Source organism: Catharus ustulatus, chromosome 6 (genome assembly GCF_009819885.2).
Source record: "Catharus ustulatus isolate bCatUst1 chromosome 6, bCatUst1.pri.v2, whole genome shotgun sequence".
Taxonomy (NCBI): domain Eukaryota; kingdom Metazoa; phylum Chordata; class Aves; order Passeriformes; family Turdidae; genus Catharus; species Catharus ustulatus.
The window spans coordinates 26,021,906-26,047,876 of NC_046226.1; the positions used below are offsets into that span (position 1 = coordinate 26,021,906).

General features: G+C 38.6%; 1 protein-coding gene across 4 annotated transcripts in view; it reads left to right on the forward strand.

Moving 5' to 3' along the window:
* Positions 1-25,971, forward strand: part of BAZ1A (bromodomain adjacent to zinc finger domain 1A) — a 65,346-nt gene that overhangs the window by 7,749 nt on the left and 31,626 nt on the right. For all 4 annotated transcript variants that reach the window (XM_033062720.2, XM_033062722.1, XM_033062719.2 and 1 more), the window contains exons 3-8: positions 706-984; positions 13,639-13,782; positions 20,344-20,445; positions 21,748-21,835; positions 24,454-24,588; positions 25,125-25,227. In XM_033062720.2, coding sequence (XP_032918611.1) covers positions 706-984; positions 13,639-13,782; positions 20,344-20,445; positions 21,748-21,835; positions 24,454-24,588; positions 25,125-25,227 — 851 coding nt within the window. The remainder of the gene's footprint in view (positions 1-705; positions 985-13,638; positions 13,783-20,343; positions 20,446-21,747; positions 21,836-24,453; positions 24,589-25,124; positions 25,228-25,971) is intronic.

The window sequence follows — 25,971 nt, forward strand, 5'->3', positions numbered from 1 at the left end:
TTTGACTAATGTAAACTCTTCATTCTTGATTCCAATATAATAGCTAGTAAGCAAGCAGTAACAACAATCTAATTGGAAATGTGTGGAAGGAGGAGAATCAATATTTACTAATGGAACAAGGGAGGAAAAGAATCTATAGGAAAAAATATTTCAGTGCTTTTTCATAAGAGCTATGCAAACAGTGAAGGAATACAAACTATTTAGAGAACTACTTGACATTAATTTTTTACCTCTACCTCTCCCATCTTTTCATTTGTGAGTAAAGGCACTCAAAATCTGGAACTTATTCAAGTTGCAACATGTTTCTGTGATCTTAGTTATTTCATGTTTGTACAGTTTTAGGCGCTCGTCTTGCAAATATTTGTGGAAATGGGGGAGATATGAGTATGATATGACACTTATTTAACTCAGTGTGATTATTATTATGCAAAAGGCTTTTTATACACGAATATTTGTTTGCAGCATTTCTAGGTCTTGATTCTCTTACTGTAGTCTGTAATGAGAGGAGACTTTGGTTGTACAATAGCAATTGACCATGCCGTTGATACCTACAAACTATAGAGGAGTAGAACTCTTTTGCATTTCACACTTGTAAAAGATATTTGCAATTTGCTGCTGTATTAACTGTGAGCAAGTTTAAAATATTAGTCAGAACTGAACTGTTTTTCTTTCTTTCTTCCCCCTCCAACCTTTCTTCCTTTGCAGTGATTTTTTTGAACGCACCATTCTGTGCAACAGCCTTGTGTGGAGCTGTGCTGTCACAGGTAAACCAGGACTCACATATCAGGAAGCTCTGGAATCAGAGAAGAAAGCCAGACATAATCTTCAAAGTTTCCCAGAAGCACTCATCATTCCAGTTCTCTACTTGGCTACCCTTACCCATCGCACCCGACTTCATGAGATCTGTGATGAAATCTTTGCTTATGTCAAGGATCGGTATTTTGTTGATGAAACAGTGGAAGTACTTAGAAATAATGGTGCAAGGTAAGTATATTTAAAAATAAACATTTATTTTTGTTTGATGTTGGTGGGGTTTGTGTGTGCATTTTTGAACCCAAAACCCGGTGTAATAAACTCCATCAAACAAATACGTCCAAGTGAGGTGTGATGCTTAAACAGGTGATTCTATTACTGCATTTCTCTGCTTGAATTAAGAGCAGGATTGTGTTGCTGTGCTTGATACCTTCCCTTAGCTTTAAAGCAGCTGTGATGATACAACAGTGCTCTCAGCCTTGACACTGCATGTTTTTTGGTCTGTGTGGTGGATTTACAAAGGAATGCCAGTTTTTCGGTATGAGAAAGGTGGGTTGTTTGTAGAGTAAGATTTAATGAGAAATTAGGAGAAACTACATATTTAAAAAACGCACAAAAGTTTTGATGAAGCATTCTGAATTAATGGCCAGACTACTGAAAGCTTAAAATAATTGATAAATGTTGGATTTTTACTTTTTGGGTAACACAAAAATTGTGATTGCATTATCAGCAAATTTGGAAATTAACTGTATAATGTTTATTATAGTTGATTATCTGGAGTTTAGGTTCATAGGAGTTTCTTCCCACTCAGACTTAGTGTTATTCTTACTGTTATACTGGTGTATTTATTGCAAATATTTTTATTGTCGTCTTAGACTGATTAAAACCTTGGAAGAATTTTGAACTTCAGATGTGTTCTTTCTCATTGGTACATAGGCTCTCTAGTATAAATAAGCGTGAGTCTTTCTTTAAAGCATCTTCTAGGAGAGGCCCAGAAAAGGTCCATATTTTGTATGAATGAGTTTACAGTTTCACCTAATTGAGGTTTAAGATGTGAAAAAACATGCTCAGCTTGGAGCTTGGAGGTGGCTGCAGACTGAGTGCTAAAGCCTTTGTGAGTTCAGCTGTTGCTGCCGGCGTTTTTTTGTTTGTAGGGTCATTTTATTTTGCTTTTTTTCAAGAGGAAAGTGACAGCTTACACTTCAGAGTAGAAGGGACTCCTGTGGGTAGCCTGATACTTAGTGCACAGTTGGGTGTTTGTTGGGTGATAGGAGTGGGCTGGTTCAAAATGATCATTGGGCAACAGTTATTCTGTGTGAATTTTTGTAGTGGCTGATCCAGACATTATTTATGGAAAATTTTGTACTACAGGAAGAAAAATCTCGCTGCAGGAGATAAGTTGTAACAAAATTGATATGGTTATATACAAAAGGTCAGTGCTTAATAGAAAAGCTTTGTCTCTTCACTGCTCTATTCTTTTCAACCAGTAAAGTCCCAGTCTCCAAAAGCCAGGACAAGAAGAACTACAGTAGGGTTACTGCCTTCTGTATGGAAAACCTGTATCCAAAGTTTGTTTCTCTCTCTCATCTTTGTACTTGTCAAATGACTAGACTGAGGTTACCACTGCTATTGCAGTAATTTTGCTTAGAGAACAAGGTGTTTGTTTAATTTGTTTATTTAGATACATGAATATTATGAACTATCAGTATAGCGCAGATGTTATTTTTTCTTTTGCTCAATGAAATGCCTTAGTATCTTCAGAGGCAGACAACAATTAGTTTTCAAAATAATAGCAGAAAAAATACTATCCTTCTAAAAGTTTTTTCCCTCAAGAATGGCTCTTTCTATTACTTTTCTAAAATATCTGCATGTATGCATTGTAGCTTTCCAAAGATGTTTCCAAAGGTAAAGTTGTAATATCCCCTTAAGAGAATGCTTCAGTTTTTTTACCAGTCTTTCATTCTTCTTGATTACTCAAACTTGTGTTGACATAAACACAAAATTGTTAGATATGTATGTTCTACTTTCACTGATCAGTACGTGAATAGGATATAAGCCAGATTTCTTAAGCCTCTGAGGTGGACTAGATACCATTCAAAAGATTAAATTTTCAAAAAACATTTATTTCCAACAAAAATTAGCCTGCTAGAGATTGTGTGTTTTAAACTACATAAGAATAAATTGGTGTAAAATAAAGAATAAAAAACTTGCCTTAGCTGATTGTATGCCACTGATAATTCTAACAAAGGTATAGCAGAGAGCTAGTTCCGACCTTTAATACTAAATCCAGGAAACACTGCAAATAGCATGGTAATGTGGAGGGACTTTTATGCTTAGAGGTACATAATTAAAATATACGAAGTGGGAGGAGGTGAGGTGCAGTTACTTATCTGCCAATTAACAGTTGACTTTGACCTGTATTTTAAGTACTACATTGGGGATTAAGTGTACCAACTCATGTTACTTGCACCTAACAGGGCTTTTCAGCAGAGCTCTTTGCAGACATTTGTCTTTTGCAGCTATGTTTTTGTGATCTTTTCTAGAAAAAACTTATCACAGTCTGTCTGTATTGTAACAGCATCTTACAAGACCAACAGAATCTGGCAGATCATGAAAACCCAGTTGTTTTGTGGTGTTGTAAAATCTTCCACTGCTTTTATGTATTAAGTTTTTTGCACATGTGATGTCAGCAGGATTGTTTGGTTTTCTGAGCTCTGTGGATCGTTTAATGCCAACCCTACTACATAATGCATGTGTACCAAGCTTGCTCAAACAATTTAAATATTGATATTTTATAACTCCTAACTTTGCACGTGTAGTATTCTTATAAGATAAACTGCAGCTTTCTAGATTTTGAGCAAAGTAAGTGGTAGGAATCCCAAACACTAGAAGGCTCAGGATTTTGGCTTAATGTAAATGGTTTTATCCTAGAGCATATGAAGATGTCTATAATCCTACAAGAAATGACAGCTTATCTGCAAAGAGAGTACAAGTGCTTGTTCAGAGCCTAGGTGTATATTGGGTTTTTTGATTGTAGAAACCTGTGTGTTCCAGATTTTGCAGTGTCTAGTGCTCCATTACTTTTTCTGGTCTTATGTCTGTTACGGTTTCTAGCCTTTTTCTAGAAAAGCAAAACTGCTGCTCAATTTTGAATTTGGCTACTTCTGCCTTGTTACTGAGGTCTGGTAGGAGGAACCCAGGAGAGGTTGGGGTATATTGTCCTCTTCTTGTTTTGGTATGTCTGGTGTCTCCAACAACCCTTGACAACCAGAAACAAATTGCAGAGAAAGCCCCCCCAGTCCTATTATGTGGCTTGTTCAGGTGGTCCCTAAAAATTACAGGTGCATTTTTGGTAATCTGTTAGAAGCAACAAGGAAATAATTCTGCTTGCTCTTTTACCCTGATTTTAAATGGCCATCTTTCTTGGTTTGTATGTGTATTGACTTTTCTAGACAAACTGGGGCTGACTTTTCTCCAAAGTGGCAGCTGTGCTATGCTTTCAAACACAAGGTGCTCAGACTTACAATTAAAGAAATGTAGGAAGTATGTAACAATATTTTCCTAGTTGAAAAGACAAAATGATTATTTGAAACATTGGTCAGAAACATTATAGAATACAAAGAGAAAACTTAATCTAAAATTAAGTTTGAGTTGCTAAAGTATTGAAACTAGTTGACACTGTGGGTGTTGTCCATTAGAATGTCACATTGCAGTTTATGGAAAGTAGTTTATTGAAAAAGGCATGGAAATTGAGATTTTGTTGGGGGAGGATTAGAACAATATTTAATGCTAGCCATGGTCAATTAAGATGTAAAATAAGCAGCTAATGTTTTAGCTCACTTTATTGAAGAGAGGAAAAATTGTTGATCACATTACTGGAATTGCTTCCCACATTTGACATTCAGAACTGGAAGTTCAAGACCTATTGTATACTCGTTGGTCTTTTGATTTTCCACAATGAATGGTGTCTCTTGCAGTAACCTGTCCATTTGTACTGTGTTTTATTATTGGTACTTGAAACTTGTGAAATTGATTTTCAGCATCTTTACATCTGAAGACAGTTACCTGAAAGCTGAAACTATGTGGTATGGAAGGCCTACCTGAAAGTAATAACCTCAGCTAATGCCTCAGACACCCTAAGAAAAAAAAAAAACCTTAAACAGCCTAACTTACTCAGCAGTAGGACCCGTTCTTTCTGCTTGAAGTAGCAGCATGCTTTTTTTTGGATTTTATAATTATTATAATTTTTTGGAGGAAAAGCTACATTTAAAGCCTGTGTAATCAACCTATTGTGATTTATCATCAGTATTATGAGTCTGGGTGCTATCACAAGAAATAATGTCCATGTTTATTAGGATATATAAGTAAGCAGTTTAATAATTAGTTAATTAAACTACAAGCTTTTGGTCTGACTTGAGCAGTGAGGGAATCTGACAACTCTACCCCCACTCATAAAAATAGCTTATGTGATGATGTCTTCCCTTCCCCATGTGGAGGCTGGGGCACAACCAATTCTTGTCCATCAGTTAGTATGGCGCTTAATTAAAAAGTCAACTACTTACAGACTGAAATAGATTGCGTAAAGGTCACTGTGTAAGAAGGAAAAAATTCATATGAAAAGGAATATCTTTTTTTCATTGAATTTGACCACTAGATGACACCACTGCAGAAGAATACTTGCCTAATGTCTGTGAGCAATCAACACCAGAATGCTTTTAAAAATGAATCTACTTAGAGAAGTAGTATATGATGTTCTGTTAGGAAGATTGCTGCATCTGATGATACATTTGAATAAGTTAACATCCTTTCTCCTCTTTGAGTGATCTGATGCTGACAATGTCAGGCTGCAGGAAACAGGTAATTACAGATCAAACTTTAACTGATCAGTTGTTTGACTGGTGTCCCAGTGCTTTAGGAATGTTCATTTAGGAATGGATTAACCATCGCATTGGGCCAATTAAAAGATTTGCATACTGTTTTTTACTGTTTTTCTCTAAGTTTTATCTGGGGCACAGGAAGCATGTTGCTGGTCATGGCTATAGATGATAAGGAGTTAGGATGGTAGATGATAATCCTTGCAAGAGATAAAGTTATGGCTAGTTTTCCAACTTTTTAATTCAAACTGGCAAGTTGCTTATATCCGTCTATATATGTATATATCTGTAGTTGTCTTCTGAGCAGTAGGATGAGTTGTTATTTAATAAGACTACTAGACAGTAAGTGACAAAGTGTCTTCCCAGTTTAGACTAATGAGTTACAGAGAATTTAAATTATTTAAATTATAATTACTAATTGTTGTGCGTTTTTTTTTTTAATGGTAACACTTAAATGTAAGTTCCTGTGTACAAAGGAAGTTTTCTACTTTATTTTGAAAGGTGAATTTGAATTCCAGAAAGCATCAAAATTAGTGTGATATCTGTGCAACAGCATCTCTGATAGTACTGGAGAGTAGCTTACCTAATCATAGAGCAAATACAGTATGCATTTTCTCAGCATAGCTGTTTACGATCAGTCAACTTCTGGCCTGGAAAAATCATGTTTAAGAAATTCACCTTCCATTGCCCTTAAATCCTTTGGCATGTAAATGTAAATTTGTTGACTAATAAATGTATTTGTATTTGATTAGTGGAAGCTATGATGATATATGGGAAAGAACCTGCAACTCCTTTCTTACAGGTTGTTGAACAGCTGTTAAAACAATTGGCACTGCCAGTCTGTTAGCTCGCATTCTCACAGTCTCTGTTTTATAACTATAAATTCAAAGGCAAAAGTTTTGGTTTGTTTTATTGCTTATTTGTGTTTAATCAGTACAGTGTTATGAACCAAAGGCTGGGCAGTCAAAACGATGCATACACCAGCGTAGTACTGTCCTGATCTGCAGGAGACAGCTGATTCAGCTCCTCTGTACATGCTCTTGTCGTAAGCAAAACCGTATTTCTTAATAGTTTCTTTGAAACATACAATCTTAACTATAACTTGACAGACGAATTAAGATGCTAAAGCAGCAGCTCTTTCTGTACTTTAGGAAGCTCTTATGTGCATAAAATGTGTCTCCTTGTTGTGTGCTTTTGTTTTGTGTGTGCCTTAAACAGTACCAGTTAGCTTAATAAAAGATGTCACTTATTCCTTCAGATCTTGTCTTTTACCTCTTTAATTACTTTCAAGTGCATGAGAACTGTTAGGACGAGGATATGAGTGACTGCACTTATTTGACATTATCTTCTTAGAAACTTACTAAAAACCGACAAAACAGAATGATGCTATAACTTTTTGGTACTTTTTAGCACTTGCTACTACAGCTTCTTGTATTACTCTTCTGGGGGTTTCTATATTCAACTAACATTACATACTGTTAGAAAAAAAGTGCTTTTTAAATTTTGGCATTTGAAAAATTTTGCTTTCATTTGTGTGACTTAAAAAGTGAATTTACTTCTGACTCACTGATCATTGTGGGTTTTATTCTAAAAGCTGGCTTTCAAGTGTTGCAATGTTCCCCCACTGTCCCATTTGAAACAGCCATGTGCCATCCAAGGGGTGGTTTCTGTCTGCTTATCATAAAGCATACAGAGACACGTTTGCAACTCATCTGAGCCTTCTGGGTATCTTGGTTTTTTGACTTGAAATGGGAACATAGCTGAGTACCAGACTGCTATTTGTGTCAGAGTAATTAGTGCCTACCAGATCAAAAGCTGGTGTGCAGAATGCTCATTTGAGGAGCTGTGAAAAGTGGTCTCTCCTCTCAGAGCCTCTCTAATGCCAGCCTTGGTTGGATGTAAAGGCCTGCTTGGCATTTGTGAAGAACTTTTCTGGGAAGCGAAAGTGTCAGTAATCGCAGAGTTGAAGTTTTTTCAGTTGATATCCTGTAATGGTTTTGGCCTGTTACATAGTGGAGAGGATTCTCTTCTCCTCTTTAAACTGTGTTCTACTTCTTCAGCAGCAGTACATGGATATACCTAGCCTGTTCTGCAACTCATAATAGCTTGTGTATGTGTCTTTTAGTTTCCATAATGAAAGAATTTGTTCTGGTTTGTTTCATTCTAAAGAGGAAAGGAAAAGGCTGAGCAGTAGTAGGGAGTGTGAGAGAAAAGAGACTGGTAGAGTCGCATCCTTCAGTCTCTCAGAGAAATGCAGTGGATGGAAGCTTGGCAAGAGTCAGAGGAATCCTGATCCTGTCACCATGAGGAAGAAGGGGGGGACCTAAAAGGTGAGGGTGAATGGAAACAGGTACCTGCCCAGGGAGATAGAACAGTTCCCCCCAGCCTGCCTTTCCTTTCCAGGTGCCCTTGCAGAAGATGTATGAGGCTCTGCAGTATCAGGGTCAGGTAGATAATAGTGGATATGAAGTTCTGTCTTGGAGCTTGCCCAGAATGAGTCAGCCAGATGATCACAACTTTGGGTGTTAAGACAGAAAGAAGGATGATTGTAGGTGACTCCCTTTGCAGGGAAACTGAGGGCCCCATACACCAGCTGGACCCATTCCACAGGTGAGTTTGCTGCCTTCTTGGGACCTGAGTAAGAGATGTTATCAGGAGGCTCCCTGGACTAGTTGAGCCCTCTGATTATTATCTGCTTCTAGTTGTTGTGCAGGTTGGCAGTGACAAGGTTGATGCGAGAAGTCTTATGGCAATCAAAAAGAACTTCAGGGCACTAGGGCAGCAGATTGAAGGAACAGGAGTACAGGTAGTGTTTTCCTCAATCCCTTTGGTAGCAGGGAGGAATGCTGAAAGGAGCAGGAGAAACCACCTGATGAACATGTGGCTTAAGGGCCATCAAAGTAGTCTTGGCTTTTGCGATAATGGGGCTGTTTATATGGCACCTGGCCTGCTGGAGACAAATGGGGCTTGCCTGTCTAAAAGTCCATGAGTTGGCAGGGATGATTGAGAAGGCTTAAAATTAGGTTTGAAGGAGGAAGGGGGAAAGACCAGGCTTGACAGAGATGAGCCTGGGTGCAGATTGCCAGTGTTGGGGGTGAAATCAGTAGTCCAGCTGAAGTGCATCCATAGTATACTGACTCTGAAATGTGTGAGCCATATTGGAACATGCAGTCTTACAGAGATGAGCCAGGGACTCCTAAGGTATTATAAGCCAAAAGGGAAATCACTAGAGAATTACCTCCAAAGAATTAAGGGATGTGTTCCTCTAGGAACATGACACAGCTGACAGCCCAGCTGAGGGTGCCTTTGCATCAAAGCACACAGCACAAGCAACAAACAGGAGGAGTTGGAAACCACTTTGCTGCTAGAAAACTATGACCTTGTTGCCATTACTGAAATGTGGTGGGACAAATCCCATGACTGGACTGTGACCATCAATGGCTACAGGCTGTTCAGAAGACATAGAAGGAAGAGAGGTGGAGGAATTGCCCCCTACGTCAAGAGGTGGATTGAGTGTGAAGAGATGTCTCTGAAGAACGGCCATGAGCAGGTTGAAAGTCTGTGGGTAAAAATCAGACACCAAGGCAACAAAAGGAGGCAGGTGGTTGGGGACTACTACAGGTTCCCTGATCAAGGGGAGCCTATTGACAAAGCCTTATTGCTTCAGCTATAGGAACCATTGCACTCACAGGCCTCTGCAGGCTTCAACCACCCTGACATCTGCTGGCAAAGTAGCCCGGCTAACTAAAGGGAAAGAAGTAAATATACAGACAGTTGAGGATAGTACTTCCAGGTGACCTGGGAAGAGCAAGGCAAAGCTGGAATTGAACCTTGCCAGGGATGCAAAGAATAACAGGAAGGGCTTTAACACGTGCATTAACCAGAAAAGGAAGGTCAAAGAGGGTGTAACCCCCTGATAAACAGTGCTGGAAAACTGGTAACAATGGATGAGTAGAAGGTTGAAGTAGTAGAAAACGACTTTGCCTTGGTCTTCAATGGCAGTCCCTCTTCCCCCACCTCTTCAGTAGATGGACAGCACTCCTCCATCCTCTGCATTTATCTCTGGTCAGTGTTTGTATCTTGCATATGCCCTAGTTCTTCTCATCATCGGTTCCTTCAGTGAGCTGCTTAAAGTAAGTGATAATGACACAAGCTTACCCAGTGTTTCACACTGGGTTAGGGATTTTTTGTTTTTTTTTTTTTATAATGTATATTTTTTTGTTTAGTTGTTTTATCAGGTAGCTGAATTCAGTTTCAGACAATCAATGAATGAAACTGACTGCCAGAACTGCAAAAAGCAAGCACCATGTATGTGGCTGGAAAGAGGAGTGGCAAAGGAAGATCTCCCTATTTGACAGGAACTGTTAAATGATCTCTGCATCTTGTGCAGAACGGCAGCCTGAGGCTGCAGGTGCAATTTGCTTTTGTATACCTTCAGCCTGAAAGTTCTTCCTTAGAGTTCTGGGAGGGACAAAGTTTGGTCAGACCTTAGTTGTCTTTTAGCTGTGTTAAACTGATCTTCTAAGCACAGCCCAGAATTGTTTATGCAGGAGATTGACTGGATTGGATTTCCGGAGAAACTGTCCTGTGCCACAGTCTGTAATCCCTAGCCCTCGGATTGCTGGAGTTAGTTCTGTTATTTTGGTTGTGCAGCTGACCAGCCCTACCCAACATTCATGGAAATCAATGGAAGTTTTCAGACTTTTTCATTTGAGAGCGAAGATACATTTTTTTAAAAAATTATGTTTGTGATGCCACCTCTGGCTTTGTGTTGAAAACCTTTGAACTCCTGTGTTGTTCTTTGTAGTTTTGTTTTTTCTAAAAGAATAAAGATAAACCCATAAGGCTAAGCATTTATTGGAGCCTTTCCCATAAGAGACCTCAAAGATCTTCATTTCTCAGCCTAATAAAAAATAAATCTGTAAAGCATAAACCATCTTTTCAATGAGCCAGAAGACCCCACTGTTGATAACAGCCTGTAGTGCAGAAATAGGTAAGCAAAATTGTTTGAGTTAGTGTCGTCTGAGCTAGAGTTGCTGGGACAAGTTATTGATGGTTCTATTCTCAATTTATTTTGAAAGCCTTTGGGATTCATTCAATGTGACTGTAATCTTTATTGTAATTGGAAGAAAGTGCTTTCTGACTGATGGGGATATTTAGGGTACATATTTATGTACATTTATGCTGCTGTCTTTTTAGGTTCAAATCTTATTTTTATGGGGAATAGTGAGCGTGGTTTGACATAAACTGTGTAAAGATCTTGAAGTATCTTTTTTAGGAAGTAATTCAAGTAGCATGCTTCATTTAAATGTCTTGATTCAGCTTTCAGCTATGTTGTTTTATGTCCCTTATATTACAAAGCAAGAGTTGTAGTCAGTGACCTCAGGGAATGATTAGGTTATTGAGAAGGGCAGACCACTTGCACTAGAAACAATGTCTTTGCCACTTAGTCCAGGGAATTGGTGCTATTAGCCACGAATTGACTACAGGCTAAAAAAAGGCTAAAAAAATCATTCATAGATTATTTCTTTAATGCCAGAAGGAACGGTTGCATCATTGCCTTTAATCTGCTGTCTATCAGTAAGCATTAAATTGCACAGGGTTGTGCTTTTATTGCACCAGGTAATGTGTGTTTCACTTGATTCCTTCCCCAAAGGTTTCTGGTAATGATTCGAATGGCATAGAAGATGGAGTATCACTTCCTTTCTGAGATAGCTTAATCTGTTAGTCATTCTTCCTGCCGAAAAATAAAGGGGAAGGGGGCGGGGGGTGGAATGCAGCTGTACTGGGGATTTTGCTGCTTACTGAATCAAGCGTATAGAATATGTAATCTCCATTCTTAGAGAAGGAGATGTGATGCCCCGTAAGTGACGGGGTTATCGATGGGTGAGCAGGTAAAACCCACGTCGGAAGGCTCCTCGGCGACTCGAATATCGGAGTGTTTTTGTGCGGAAGGGCGGCCCGGGCGTGCGTGCGCCGGAGCCTCTTTGTCCGTGGGCGCCCCGGGTGGCGCGGGGGCCGTGGCGGGGGCCGCGCCCTCCAGCGGTGAGCGCGGTAACAGCAGGAGCGTGGCGGCAGCTCCCGCTGCTTTGCCATTAGAAATTAAGTGTGTCTTAATTTGAATTGCACTCACTACGAAATAGATTTTATAATCTGAAACACAACTAGTTCTACTAAGAAGTCTTTAGTAGGAGGTGATCTTTGTTGGATTAAAAAAAAAAATCCTAATCCTAATAATACACATTCTGTTACGCAGCTGACTCCATATTATTTAGTATAAAGGGGTGACTGCGATGTTCCAAATATTGGGAAACCAACTTACTAATAGTAGACATTTCTTGGAGGACTCAGTCTGGTGCTGGGCCAGACCTTAACAAGCCTTGTTGGACTTGGATTGACTTTGTGAACAGTCACCAGGTTCTACCTCCACTATACTTGGACACTCTTGGCTCTTTATATAGAGTCTATTTAGATTCTTTGCAGTTAATAAGCTTGGTCTCCACTGTCTGGGAAGGCGTGCCTTCCAGCCCCAGCCCAGCCAGCTTTGGAAGCGAGATAGGCTGCATCAGAATGGCACTGTGCTTGTGACCAGCAAGTCCAGGTGGGCTCATGCTGCCGCTGCATGCAAACAACTCTGGTGTCCCCATGGATACTATAAGCATTGGTCCTCTCATTGTCTTTAGGAGTATATGATTAATTTCGTTAGTTTTTAAAAATTAAATTATTTTAATATATTTTTAATAACCTGCTGGAGCATCATGGAGCTCTCTTCCTGTTGGAGAGAGCAGCTACAGGGTCTAACTGCATTAATGATCCTTGATAATGGCACAAGAATACTACCTAGGATATTTTAATGTTATCATGTTATTTTCATTCTTCGGGGTTTTCTCAGACTACCACCATCTTTTCTTTCCCCTTCATCCTTTCCCTACTCCCAGCCTTCCCAGCGTGTGCAAGTTTTGGGTAGTACTGTCTGTTTGCAAAAAGACATATTCAAAAAATATTTTGACATTGCTTCCTTTTTGCCAGTGTTCAGATAGAAGAACGTATAAAATTTGTTTGTCATGGATTTAGTGAAGTTTGTTTGATTTTACCCTAAGTGTGACACCAGTAATTCAAGCCCAGGACTTCACGTGTTCTTCAATTTATGTATTTCAAGTAGGAGTGCTTGGAGAAGAAAATTATTATGTGTTCTTTTTCCCCATACTTTGAGCTTTTAGTGGTAGAATGTGACAATGTCCATTGACTACAGCAGTTAATTTTCATGAATCGGACAAGGCTTCTGGATGTTAAGCTAAAGAATAGGAACCATGGAATTCTAGAAAGGGGTGAAAGTTTGTGGTTAAGAACCAGCTATAGTACAGTTACTCAGCATGAAGTGTTGATTAATTATACTTCTTGATATGTAGTTAATTCTCCCTTTTATAACTATCATTCAGGATAGCAAAGGAAGAGACTTGTTTTGTCAATTGTGTGCATGCCAGATGGAGCCTTAATATGTGTCAGCAGATAAATGGGCCATTATTAAGATTAGATGCATAATGATCATTTCAGCCTTGTTTATTTAGGTCATCCACAGTAGTAGAAAATGATCTCTTACAAGAAAAAATACTTTGGGATCTGAGAATCTTTTGCTTTTCTTAGACTGCTATGAAAATAACATAAAAGTTTTGTTGTCTAGTTTTAAAGTAATGCATTAACTTTTTAGTTTATTTAAATAAGAACTAAAAAAAACCAAGCAACTTGATTTGTTTTCAAATCAAAAGTTTTCAACTTTTCACTGAGAAGTGAAGCTGATAGCTGTGTAAGGAGATGAATTTGTCCGTTTATCAGACAATACTTATGAAATTAATATTTTACCTACTATTTTAGTTCAAGGCTCTTATTTAATTATTAGACAACACAATGTTCAGTTATATGTGTATTCTTAAAATAACATCTGCTACAATTTTAGGCTTCTTGTACTAGTGAAAGATTTTTGATGTTAATAAATGTCTGTGTTCTATTTCAGGTTGCAGTGTAAAGTTTTGGAAGTCATACCTCCAGCCCATCACAATGGAATGGCAAATGGCCACACCAGCAGTGCTGATGGGGACACAATTGTTATCAGCGACAGTGATGACTCAGAAACGCACAATAGCTCTGCACAAAATGGGTACATGATACTTTTACCGTATGTCATTCTGACTGGGTGGAAATGAAACTAAAGCCAGATGTATCAGAGTCTGACTGAAAGAAATTATTTGATCTGTATGGATTTTGAGTGTTCAGACAGCTGAAGGTGACAAGCTGAACCTTCAGAGGTGCTGGTTATGCTAGCGCACCAGAAAACTGCATTATTGTTTATCTCTTTGAAATGGCAGTGTTTTTGCTGAGAGGTGGTGGAAGAGCTGTGTGTATCTCTTGGTAGTTCTCTCTTCTGGGAAATCTGTGCTGCAAAGTGCAGTATGTTCTGCTCTGCGGTCTGGTATCACTTCACTTCCATCGTGGGGCTCAGAGCTGGGATTACTTTGTGACAGGAGGACATGCTTTTACTGGAGCTCTCTGAAAAGTCTTCCCAGAGACTTCTTGTGTTTTGTGTCCAAAAAACCAAAAACATACTAAGCTTTCTTCATTGTGCATGTGTCCATATAAATGTGTCATTGTATTTGATGGATTTGATTATGATGTAGGTGAAACTATGTGTTGTACCTTGAGGAACTTTCTTCAGGCTAGAGCAGCCTAATAACATTGAATGGGAGACCTCTTGGCTGTAACTGTCTTGTTTAGTTTAGAGTATCCCATTATCCCATTGAGCCTATCCCAGCAGTATGATGAGAAGAAAGACTTCTTTGCTTCATAGGCATGATGATGAAAGAGGTGGGTTTGAAGTGGGCCCTAATCTAGGATCTAGCAATATACAGGCTTTGCATGAACTGTTACTGGCTTGAGGATGTCACATGGATGCAGAAATTAATCTTGTTGATTGCTTCATGATGAAGTCATGTCCTGACATGCCTAGAAAACTAGGGTGGAGCTCCTCACTTAGTTAAGAAAATAACATGGAATAAATAATTTTCAAATTCCTTTGCTGTCTCTTGAAGGCAGTGTCTAAGTTGTTCATGAAGATGTTCTATGTATTTGAAAAAACAAATGCATTTTCAGTACTCCAAAAGGCATGTGGCATTTGAAAGTAGGTTATTCTTGGAATTAAGCGAGCGTGCAGTGAGCTGACTGTAGGATTGATCCTGTTATAGTGCTGTCACTTCCATGCATGCAAAGCTGGTGGTAAGACTAAGTCTTGCACTCCAGTCAGTCTGTACTTCTCTGATGAGCTATTTTGACAGTGCAGAGAAGGGAGGGAAAATAATTTCTTTCTCTTAGAAGGGGAATTCTTGTGAGACTATACAAGCTTTTGAAGCAGTGTTCTGTGACATATCTAACTAACATTTATGCTGCAAGTTAAATTGCGAACTTCTTGTGGCTTTAAAATGCTTACTGTAGGTTTTAAGTGAGTCTGTTTATAACAAATGTGAGAGTGTAGTAACTGTTATTTTCTAGATGTATTCTGGGTATATGCAGACTTGAAAAGTATTATTTGCTGTATAATGTGAAACCTGTAAGCAAAGCATTGTTGTGAATTTTTGTATGCTGGCATATAAGATTCTTTATACCACTGCTCATAACAATAAGAAATCCCAAAGAACTGAATGACATTGTTTTGCAGCCCTAATCCTTCTGTATTTTGCTGTTTATGGAGAGACTTGCATGTGGAGAGTATAGATGTTAGTCACCTTGGGACCAATGTCAAGTTGATCTGTGCGGGGCAGTTCTGCCTCAGCCTGCACACAAATCTCCAGGTTTTGAGACCCAGCCTTTGTGCAAAGCTGCAGTGCTGTTAAACAATGGTACAGCAGATGCTCAGGGTGTTTGTGAGGCAGGGGGAGGGGAGCACAGCACAGATTGATGGGCCATCTGCAAATATTTTTCCTAAAGAATCTGTAAGGGTAGAGAATCTTAACTGAAAATAGATGTCATTAGAGATCCCAGCCTTTCTGTGACCCTACTCCTCCTGTCTGTGTGGGGCAGAAATAGCCATGTAGTCTGTACAAATATTCCTGCTGACTTTTTCTGTTGTGTTCTGCAGTAAAAGTTGGGGTGGTACAGGAAGAAAGAGGCTATGAAAAGCAAAAGGCAGCAATCTTCTAAATTCTTAAAACATTTATACTGTGCTCTGTGAGCCTCTGGTACTGTAGCATAGTGGTGACATTGATTAGCAGTATTCATACCTTAAACTGCTAGACTTCTAAAGGTGAGGTTGAACTCTAGCGTTGGCTTTAGCACTTGACAGCAGCCTGGCGGTTGAGGGGCTTTTGCTGCCAAATGCATACAATTGAGCTGCAACGTAATTATTCATAGCATTCCTTTTGCCAGGGCTGTGAGTAGTGTGAATCATCAAGCATCATAAGAAATGCTAGAAAAAAATATTCTTGGTTTACTGGCTAGTTTATGGCATTAAATTTGGGTGTTTGTTCAATTTGAATTGAAGATTAATTTTGGGGAAGGGCTAATTGTTTCTGCAATTGGGATTTAAGAGGTAACAGTTTTTGGAAATAATAATGTCAGTGGAACTTTACCATCCAGGCCTTTTACCATGTTCAAATGAGTTTTTTAACTTTATTTGGAGAAAAAATTATGAACTGGATATGTCAAAATGTGGGCATAGCTTATCATTAAAGCTGTATAATACCTTCAGTACAGTAAATCTTTTTTCATCTTTAATTCTTATCTTTCCTTTCTTCCTCTCTCATTCTTCCACTGCTTGAATCCAAGAATAATAATGATGGGTAATAGTCCTCTTGATATTATAAGGAAAGACCAAAGTACTTGGATCAAAGACACCTTAAAATCTTCACCAAAAAGTGGAAAGTCAGAATTTTGTTGCAAAGTGCTCTTGTCTTGTCCCTAGGGTGTTGTTCTTAACAGTCTTCAGGTTTCTCTGTTTTATTGTTGAAATTTTATTTCAGTTGCAGAAAATATTTGCAATTCCAAATGGGCAGTTCTTGGTACTGTTCTTGGCAGTTCTGCTGTACTGCTTGGTACAGAGTTGCTTGTCAGTGGCAACCTCCAAAGATGTGCAGAGGCAGCCTCGCTATGGGGATCTGTTTACTGACAGGTTACCTCTGTGAAAGGCTTGCACTGGAGCATGACAAGACCATAAATTGCGTTATTTAGCTAGCACTCTTCAAGGGAGTTTTTCCCATTCCAAATTTTAGTCAAAGAGAAGAAGGAAAGCCATTGCCTCTTCCTGAAAAAGTGGGACAGTGGTCGTTTTAGCATTTCAGGACAGTATTCTTGGTCCTCTAACTCTCAGTATTTTTCTGTACAATTTTTCTACTTCTGTTAATACAGTAAGATACAGGTAGCTGTGGCAGGACTCAGATGGTAGATAGGCATCCTGGAGATGGTAATTGAGAAGGACAAGATTGAGGGAGCAGAGTTTGTTTAGGCCAGAGAAAAGGAAGCTCAGGGGGGACCTTAGCACTCGCTACAACTACCTGAAACAAGGCTGTAGTGAGGTGGAGATTGGTCTCTTCTCCTGGGTAGCAAGTGACAGGATGAGAGGAAATGGTCTCAAATTGTGCCAGGGGAGGTTTATGTTGAATAATAGGAAAAATTTCTCCACTGAAACATCAGGCATTGGAATAGGCTGCCCAGGGATGTCATGGAATCAGCATCCTTGGAAGTGTTCAGAAGGCCATGCAGGTGTGGCACTTGAAAATGCCATTTGGTGATGTACATCGTGGTGCCTGATTGGTAGTTGGACTCAGAGACCTTTTCCAGCCTTAATGATTCTACGCCTCTAAGGTTTCAGAGGTTATGTGGTGCTGTCAGAATGTAGCATAGCAGTAGCGTAAGAAGAAATTTATATTCAGGTCGTGTGGTCACCATGCCAAAAGAATTGAAGGCTTGATGAGATTATTACCTATCAGTGGTTCGGTATAACCTCTGACACAAGTACTAGCCACATTCACCTTAGTGCAGTAGAAATTAGTGTAGTTTGGGTGTAGTAGTGTAGTATTGCTGATTTTACCTACTGAATTACAAAATACTCTCTATTTCTTCCTTTGGATTTCGTTGTGTGTCAGAACTGTGCTGTAAAGAGTTTTTGTAAGGGATCGCTTCTGTGAAATGAGTCTAACCTTTACTAACTCTAATGTGTTTTATATAATGTTTTACAAAATAAAATATTACCAAAAATAATAATGGTTTTATGCCTAAGCTTCTAGATAATCTATTATATTGATTAATTATATATATATTATATCTATATATCTATATACAGTAATTTCACGACTATAAGGCGCACCCTTTTGACTAAAATTTTCCCCCGAAACCGGAAGTGCGCCTTATAGTCTGGTGCGCCTTATGGTCGTGAAATTACTGTAATTATATAGCGATATAATTAAAACTTTCTGTGTGTTGAATGACCTTTTTCTTCCTCTTTTGCACTAAGCAAAATTTTTACCATAAATTTGGAGGAGGATATTAGGAAAATATTTACTTCTTGGGATAACACCTGGAAACGCAGAAATTAAGCAGAAAAAATGTAGTGTGTTTTCAAATTATATTTGGACTATTATATATGATCTACTGAAATTAAGAAAGATTTACTTAAACTAAGAAGTAAAGATTAACAGTAAAGAGTTGGAAATTTGATTATTCTTTGGGCCCTGAATTTGATTGCAGACAGTATTAAAGCTTAGAATCTATTCAAAATGTATAAATAAGCTGATATAGTTTTGGTGTAATATTGGTACTCTGATGCTTTTTATTTTGTATCTGAACATTTTCTGTTTGGGTCATTCTTTAGCTTACTAGACTAAAAGACTGGAAACCCAATGGTGTGTGATGAGGTGCAGGCTTGTCATTCATACTATGCAGAAATTCCTAGGGACAACCTTCATTACTTTAGCTTTCCTGTCTTGACACTGGAGATGGTCATGGAAGACCAAATCATGGTATGACCAGACTATGAAACCTCTTAACAAACTCATCTAGAGATGTTAAAATCTTGCTAGTGGAGATATACTGGATTACAGTTGATCTCTGTTTTGCCAATATGAATAGCTGGGTGGGCTTTTTTTTATTACGTTTGTTAAACTGTGATTGGTCCAAGTGATTTAACATTTGGCTTCAACTGTGATGTTCATGCAGTATCATGCAAGACACTGCATGCATATCACAGCACTTATCTGTAGGTCTAGTAGATGTGTTGCTGTTTCCAAGTCTGTCTTCTTTTTCTTGTCAGTCCATTTATTATTAACTATGCTGATAATTTAGTCATTATAAACTAATTTTCTTGAGAACTTTTCAAATTATTCCCATCTGAAATGACTAATGATGAATAAGTGTGGTTTCATTTAATCTGTGTTAACTAATGTATTTATTAGACATTGGAATGTAGTATTTCTTGTATTTCTCTTTCACTGAGTTAGTGAGAAAAAGCAAGAATTGTAGCAAATTTTATTTTCAGTGGCATTGTAAAGTACAGTTCTCAGCATCTTGTGCATGTTTTTCACAAGGCCAAAGAACAGCAAGTGATGTACTGGCTTATTTTGTCACAAACTCCACCTGAAAGCATTTTGTAAATGCTGGAAGGACTGACAATGGTGACATGCATGGTTTTAAATCTCCTAGTTCATCTGCGTAGCTGCTTCAACTTTCCTTCTTGATGAAATAAGATGATGACTGAATTCTTTCTGATAAAGCAGTACAACTCTTGATTACAAATTGTTACCTCAGGAGAAGTTAGTTCTGTTGCTTAATGCAAAATGCAACATGATTTAAATAAAGTCTTATTAGTTTAGCTCTGTTCATGAAGTCTGTCAATAAATACACTACTCTTCTTACAGTATATTGTCTATGGCAAACCCCCTCTCTTTCTTGTAGGGGAGTGAATTTTGGTAGCACACCAGACCTGAGTGTTATCTACCTAGGAAGAGGTCTAACAAAACAATTAACGTTGTGTTTAAAACTGAAGAAATATTTTCCATGGGGGGGGAAAAATCTAGTTCTCTGTAGCAATACCTGTAAAAGGGAAGTGTACTTTGGCTAATAAAGTATGTAACCTAATAAGCATTTAATTTGAAGTGTAGATACGTTGCCTTACGATTTCTGTTACTTGCTGTTATTTTATGTTGTTGATAAAGTGACTAGTTTGTTTTTTTCCTAAGGCATTACTTTTGAAAAATATTTTAGGTAGTTTTTATGTTGTGTAATGCAATTGGTACATCAAGGGCTACTGGTTTTATTAATTTTATTTATTTCTGTCTTTTGGACTCTTCCTCATCATCCTTTCCTCCTTTTTCCTGTCTTCCTGTTGCCATCATGAGCACTGAGAGTATTAAGGAGACAATTTTGAGAAGTATAGGGATGTATCATTACTTGTGTCTCTTTCTTCCTTCTTTCCCTTCTTATCTCCCATTTCCTTGCTAAGAAAACATCCCTCATTGTTCTTCCTTTCCTTGCAGGGACTGGTTTTAATGCAGATTTAAATATAGTAGCAGAAAAGTTGGCTCAAATTAATAGGCCCTCTTTGGTACTGGTGGAAGTTACAAGCTGGGTTATTTTCAAGAGGTCCATTGTGTAGGCATATAAATACATTAAGTGTGCAAAATATGAGGGTGATGATAAGTGAATGTAAACTTCTAATTTTTAAAACTTTTTTCCCTAGGGAGAAGAAAGCCATAATTGATCCTTCTTTGTTCAAGTACAAAGTCCAACCTATTAAAAAACACCTATATGAACCTGTTATTGTTAAAGCATCTCAACTAAGGTAAAAATTAGTATGTGGAAATTAAAATTGTTCTTTGTAACTGTGAGTTGTGTTAAGATGTTTTTGATATAAAATGGCATTTTGAAACCATGTTAGATCTGTAACAAAATACTGTAATGCAGGCCTTCTGTATCAAGGATTTGAAGCTTTGCTAGCATTAACACAGGTACTAACTCCTTGCATGTCTCTGCTTTCATCGGTGCAGACATGAGACCTGCTGTTGTTGTCTGCAAAAATCAGATTAGTTACCCAGTGTGCAACAAGCCAATAATTACACACTCAAGAGAGACACTGATTATTTATTTGAAAGATGTGCAAGCCTAGGTGATCAGTGGTATTCCATAAGTCAAGCACATTTTAGCAAGCAAAAGAATTAGTGTTCATTGGCTACAAGTTGCATAGTTCTCCTAATAATTACTATTCTGTTATCTATTGGTTAATGATTCCAATTAATTGATTAATTACTGCATTTTATGGTAGTTAGTCTGCATGCTCAGTCTTTCTCTTTTGAGTCAGTGAGTTTCTTGTGCCAGTGGTCCTGAGTCAGAGGCTGCAGATTTCCCCCTGCAGAATTACCTTTTACCCACTTGGAGCTGATTTGATACAGTTGCTTGGTTGGGTTTCCTTAGCTTGGGAATTCTGCTAGGTGTCTTTGTGACCCCTAAATTCTGCATTCTTTGTATCCACTATCAGTGGGCACTCTTCTTGTTTTCTCGTTAACTTCTGCGTAGTGAAGTTTTCTCCTTCCCATGAAGTAATGCAGGTTCCTGGGAATGCCAGGAGCCAGTAGAGTACACACTGTCCTCCAGAAAGAAGTGGAATAGCTTGACTGAGTAGTGTGTGATTTTACCTTGTCACTTGTGGGCTTGCCTCCTTGCGTTAGAGATGTGAATGCTGCTTTCCTGCTGTCCCTGTTCGTTTGTCGGTCCTTCCTCTCACCTGAAACAATCAGACTTGAGTTTTATTTAGGAATTTTTAGAAGTATTTGGAGGATCTACTATGGATCAAAATGGTGTTTATAAAAGAGGACATAACAGAATCTTCAAAATAAAAATTGCAGATGCATAAACCAACTTCTGTGTACTATATGGAGTTTGTTTTATTCATAAGGAAAATTTTAACTCAGTTGGGATTTCAAAGAATGTTTGTTAATTACAATAGTGAGGGTGTTATTTATAATTAAGAAAATAAGAAAAAGATTTGTCATATGGTCTATGACATATTCTTGCACATAGTTTTGACTGTACTTAAACACTAATTAAAGATGTTAGTTGATAATACTACCTTTCTTTCCTAATACAGCCGGAGGAAACATCTCTTTTCTCGTGATAGACTTAAACTTTTTCTGAAACAACACTGTGAACCACATGATGGAGTAATTAAAGCTAAGGTAAGCAAGAAGAAATAATTAATTGGATAGAATATTGACACTATTTAGTATGTTTTTTCTGTTTTCTATTAGCTGCTCCTTTTAAAAACTACATGAAATTTAGCTTTTTGTAAGTATAATATACTTTTCCAAAATAAAAGGTGAATACTTCCACTTTTTGTTCAAAAACAGGTTTTTGACTTCTGCTTGTAAACAAGATTGTAATTTTTCTGGACATGAAGTATAATTCTTTGATTTCTTCTTTGACTACTAGTTTAAAAAAAAGTCCCCAGTATAAAAAAGAGCATTTGCCTAGAACAATTTTATTTGTTGAAACATAATATACTTTTGATTAGTCTAGCACATGAATTGTTTTCATTCTTTGTGGTATGCAGCTGATATTTCTAAGTCAAATAAAAACGAACTGTTTCTATGTTGGTACAGTAAACCAGTGTTATTCTGTTATAATGCTTTTAGCTGGAAAATGTTTTCTAATAGATTTCATTCAGTCTCCAGATATTCAGTGAGACAATTACCACAGTTTAGATGCCTGTAAAGGGTTTTTGATAAGGCCTTGGATGTTCACTATGCATGTTTTTGTAATCTGAGATATATGGTGATACTACTTAGTACAACTCAGACTAAAGTTCACATCTTAGTGGGCACCAGATGACTAAGAATTTGAGCAGTTTTTCCCACAAGGCAGCAATTCCCCTTGCCTTGGTTGCTTTACTACAAGAGATCCTGAACTCCTTCACTGCATATTGCAGGCTTGACCCTGAAATCCTTGCTATCATCTTGTTTGTAGAGAGGTTAGCAGAGATTTTTGTTACGTCTGTTATTTTCTCATACAGCTGTTGAGCTGTTCAGTCTGCATAGGAAGGCTCAGAGAGATGAGTCTTGCCTCTGAACGTTGTGGAAAATAACAAGGGCAATGAATTTCTGAATAAATTTGTAACTCTAGAGTCTGTCTCTTCTAAAGAAATGGAAATAAAAGAAAATAGAGCTGAAAGGGATAAACCACTCCTTTCCTTGGGCTTTTTAGTGGTCATTTTGACCCAGTTCACTTTACCACATTAAGGACTAGTCGTGTATTAGTGATGCTTTCTGGATTCTCAGGAAAACTGTTAGATTCTGTATTTGTATATTTGTAATCTTGTCTTTATTTGGGCTTTCTTCTTCTTCTTCTTCTTTTTGTCCTCTTGCTGATTGCCTTGCATTTCAGTTATGTGAACATGTCCTATTTGGAATGTCTCCTTTATATCCTTCATCTGTATTGTCCAATAAGGGCACATTTCCTGAAGTCATCACATTGAGAAAAGAAACTTTGACAGTTTGGAACAATCTTCCTCCAGAAATAAGTGTAATAGAGAATGATGTACAGTAATTTCACGAATACAAGCCGCAGCAATTTGACAAAAATTTTGGTGGAAACCTGGAAGTGCGGCTAATAGTCGGGGGCGGCTAATATATGAATAATTTTCTGACATTTACAACCCCAGACGTGCCAGCCAGGGTGCCGAGCCAAGCACCTGCCAGTAAAAGCCGGCATTTCGCGATTGTTACAGTGTTACCGTGTTGCCCTGGCTCCCTGCAGGCAGCACGGGGGGCGGGGAGAGAGGCGGGAGAGCTCTCTTCTTCCCTCCTCTGCCGCAGCCCAGGGGAGGACGGGTGGGGGGGCGCGCCGCCATTGCCGCGGCTCGGGGAGCCGACGGGGGCCCTGCGCCGCCGTTGCCGTGGCCCGGGGAGGACGGGGGGGGCGCCGCCATTGCCGCGGCTCCGGGAGCCGATGGGAGCCCCGCGCAGCCATTGCCACGGCTCCGGGAGGAGGCAGGGTGCTTTGTCCGCGCCCGCTGCCGGCGCCACGGGCGCAGGAAAGCTCCGTCCCCGCCCGCCGCCGCTGCCATAGGAGCGGGGGAAGCTCCGTCCCTGCCTGCCACCACGGGGCAGCGCCGACCCGGGGTGACCGAGCCCAGTGGCAGCGGCGGCCAGCCCCGAGCGGCAGCACCAGGCTGGGCCACCTGGCCCCGTCAGCGGCCTCTAGCGGGCCGAGCCTGCACAGCCTTAGCTCAGCCAGTAAACCCCACCCTCCCGCGGTTCTGTTACTAATTGCACGCGGGTCCTCGCTGCAAACGACAGAGCAGCTTATATTCGGGTGCGGGCTTATTTATGGACAAAAACCGAAATATTTGCCAACACCCAGAGATGCGGCTTATACTCAGTGCGGCTTGTATTAGTAAATTTACTGTAATTCTTCAATAAGTTACATTTCTGCTGATATCTGTCAAAATTTATTCTTGACACACTTCAGTAACTTGCTGGGAAGACACTGTCCAGCTGTGTTTGCTAAAAGGCATATTAAGAAACAACATCTTTCCAAATGAAGCAAAATTCTAGTTTCAGATGTGCTACGTACCTTGTTATCATTATCCACTTGGTAGATTAACTCTTCATTTACTCTATTTCAGAGCTTTATTTCTTATCCTCAGTTAAGCAGTTGTGGATATGGTTACTCCTGTTGTGTCTTCTTTTGTGAATCAATGATTGATTAATTAGCTTCTATTTAGATTAATTAGCTTATATATATAGAAAGGTAAGAATTTCACCATTAATGTCTTATTTTCATCTTTTTTACTAAGGCAACATCAATTGAAAAATACAATCTAGCAGAGCAAAACTTCTCCTATTTCTTTCCCGATGAGCCACCCACATTTATCTTCAGTCCTGCAAGCAGACGGCGAGGGCGACCTCCAAAGAGGGCATCTGCAAGTCTTGTAAGTAATGGCACTTGTAATCTCAGATGAAGACACATTAACATAGTCTTATGAACTTCTCCGTTTGTCTGAGTTTTCAGATAATTTGAAATACAGGGTTGACATTGTGCTTTTTTTATTTTGAGGGCAGTTGGGATATGTTCCACAATTGCTCTTTAAGTGATTGCTTTATAGTTAAGGTGGTGAAAGGGATCATACTTGATATGTTGTCTTCTTATTTTTGTCATTATTTCTGGAATCCCATTGAGAAACTAGTTTTTTTTTTGTTTTATGATGACAGAGTGCTTGTTCATTCTCGGATTAATAAATAATTTGCTAAAAAGCTTCCATTTGACCTCTCAGATGAAATTATGTCACTTGCTCTCAGATACAGGTATATCAGTTGCCTGTATTTAAACACTGAGACTCTTAGTCACTATTAATTGTATTCTAGAGAATTGTATTCCAGTTAAAAAATCTGGAGTATCTTTTGCTGTTCATTTCACCATAGTTATGATGTTCTTTTTTTTTCACTCTACCTCCAAATTCTCTGTCAGGAGGACAATATTACACCTAAACAGAACACCCCAGGAAACAAAACTAAAGTATCAAGGGAAAGGGCAAGGTTCCAGAAGCAAAAAGATGATGTGCAGGCCATAGGTAAGTTCAAGTTTGCTCATATGACCAGTAGAACCAGTTTTTGCTGGTTTGAGAGCCATAATTACAGTATTTTTGGGGTTGTGCCTTTAAAAGAGAAAATGTATTAGGAGTGTACTGCCACACCACTATGGCCAAGTGCTCCTTTCAGTATTAGCATGCTTGTTTCCTGATTTTATGTTTATTTTCCTTATTAGTTGACAAAATTGGGGAAATGTAGGAAGCTGCGGTCCAGATGTGTTGATTTCTCTGTCAGATGAATAAAGAGCTAAATAATTTTTGTAGAAGTGTAGATTTTAACAGCTGAAGGTATATCAAAGCATGAAGGTGTAACACAAATCCATTCGTTTTTCCATTTATGCATTTTCCTCATACAACAATCTCAAAATTTAAAAGAACTGAAATGTATTCTGAGTTTTTTTTTGGTTTAAAAGAGCACAAGTCACTTCAGAGATTTTTGGTTTGGACTGATTTAATTATTTTGCTTTAGTTTTGACCTGTTCCTTATCAATTTAAATTTTATTTCAAATTAAGTAAGGGGACCCATATACCTTTTGTTTGGGTTTAACTAGATAAACTGATGTGTCTACTTGAGGACAAAGGTTAGACAAGGAGATACTCTTCTGGATTGTAAAAACTCATGTCCTTCCCAAGAAAGGCTTTCATCTGTGGAAGTACTTCAGTGAATGTCTGGTTCCAGCCTCTCATTTCCTTGAATATAGAATTTTTTAGGATGGCAAGGACATT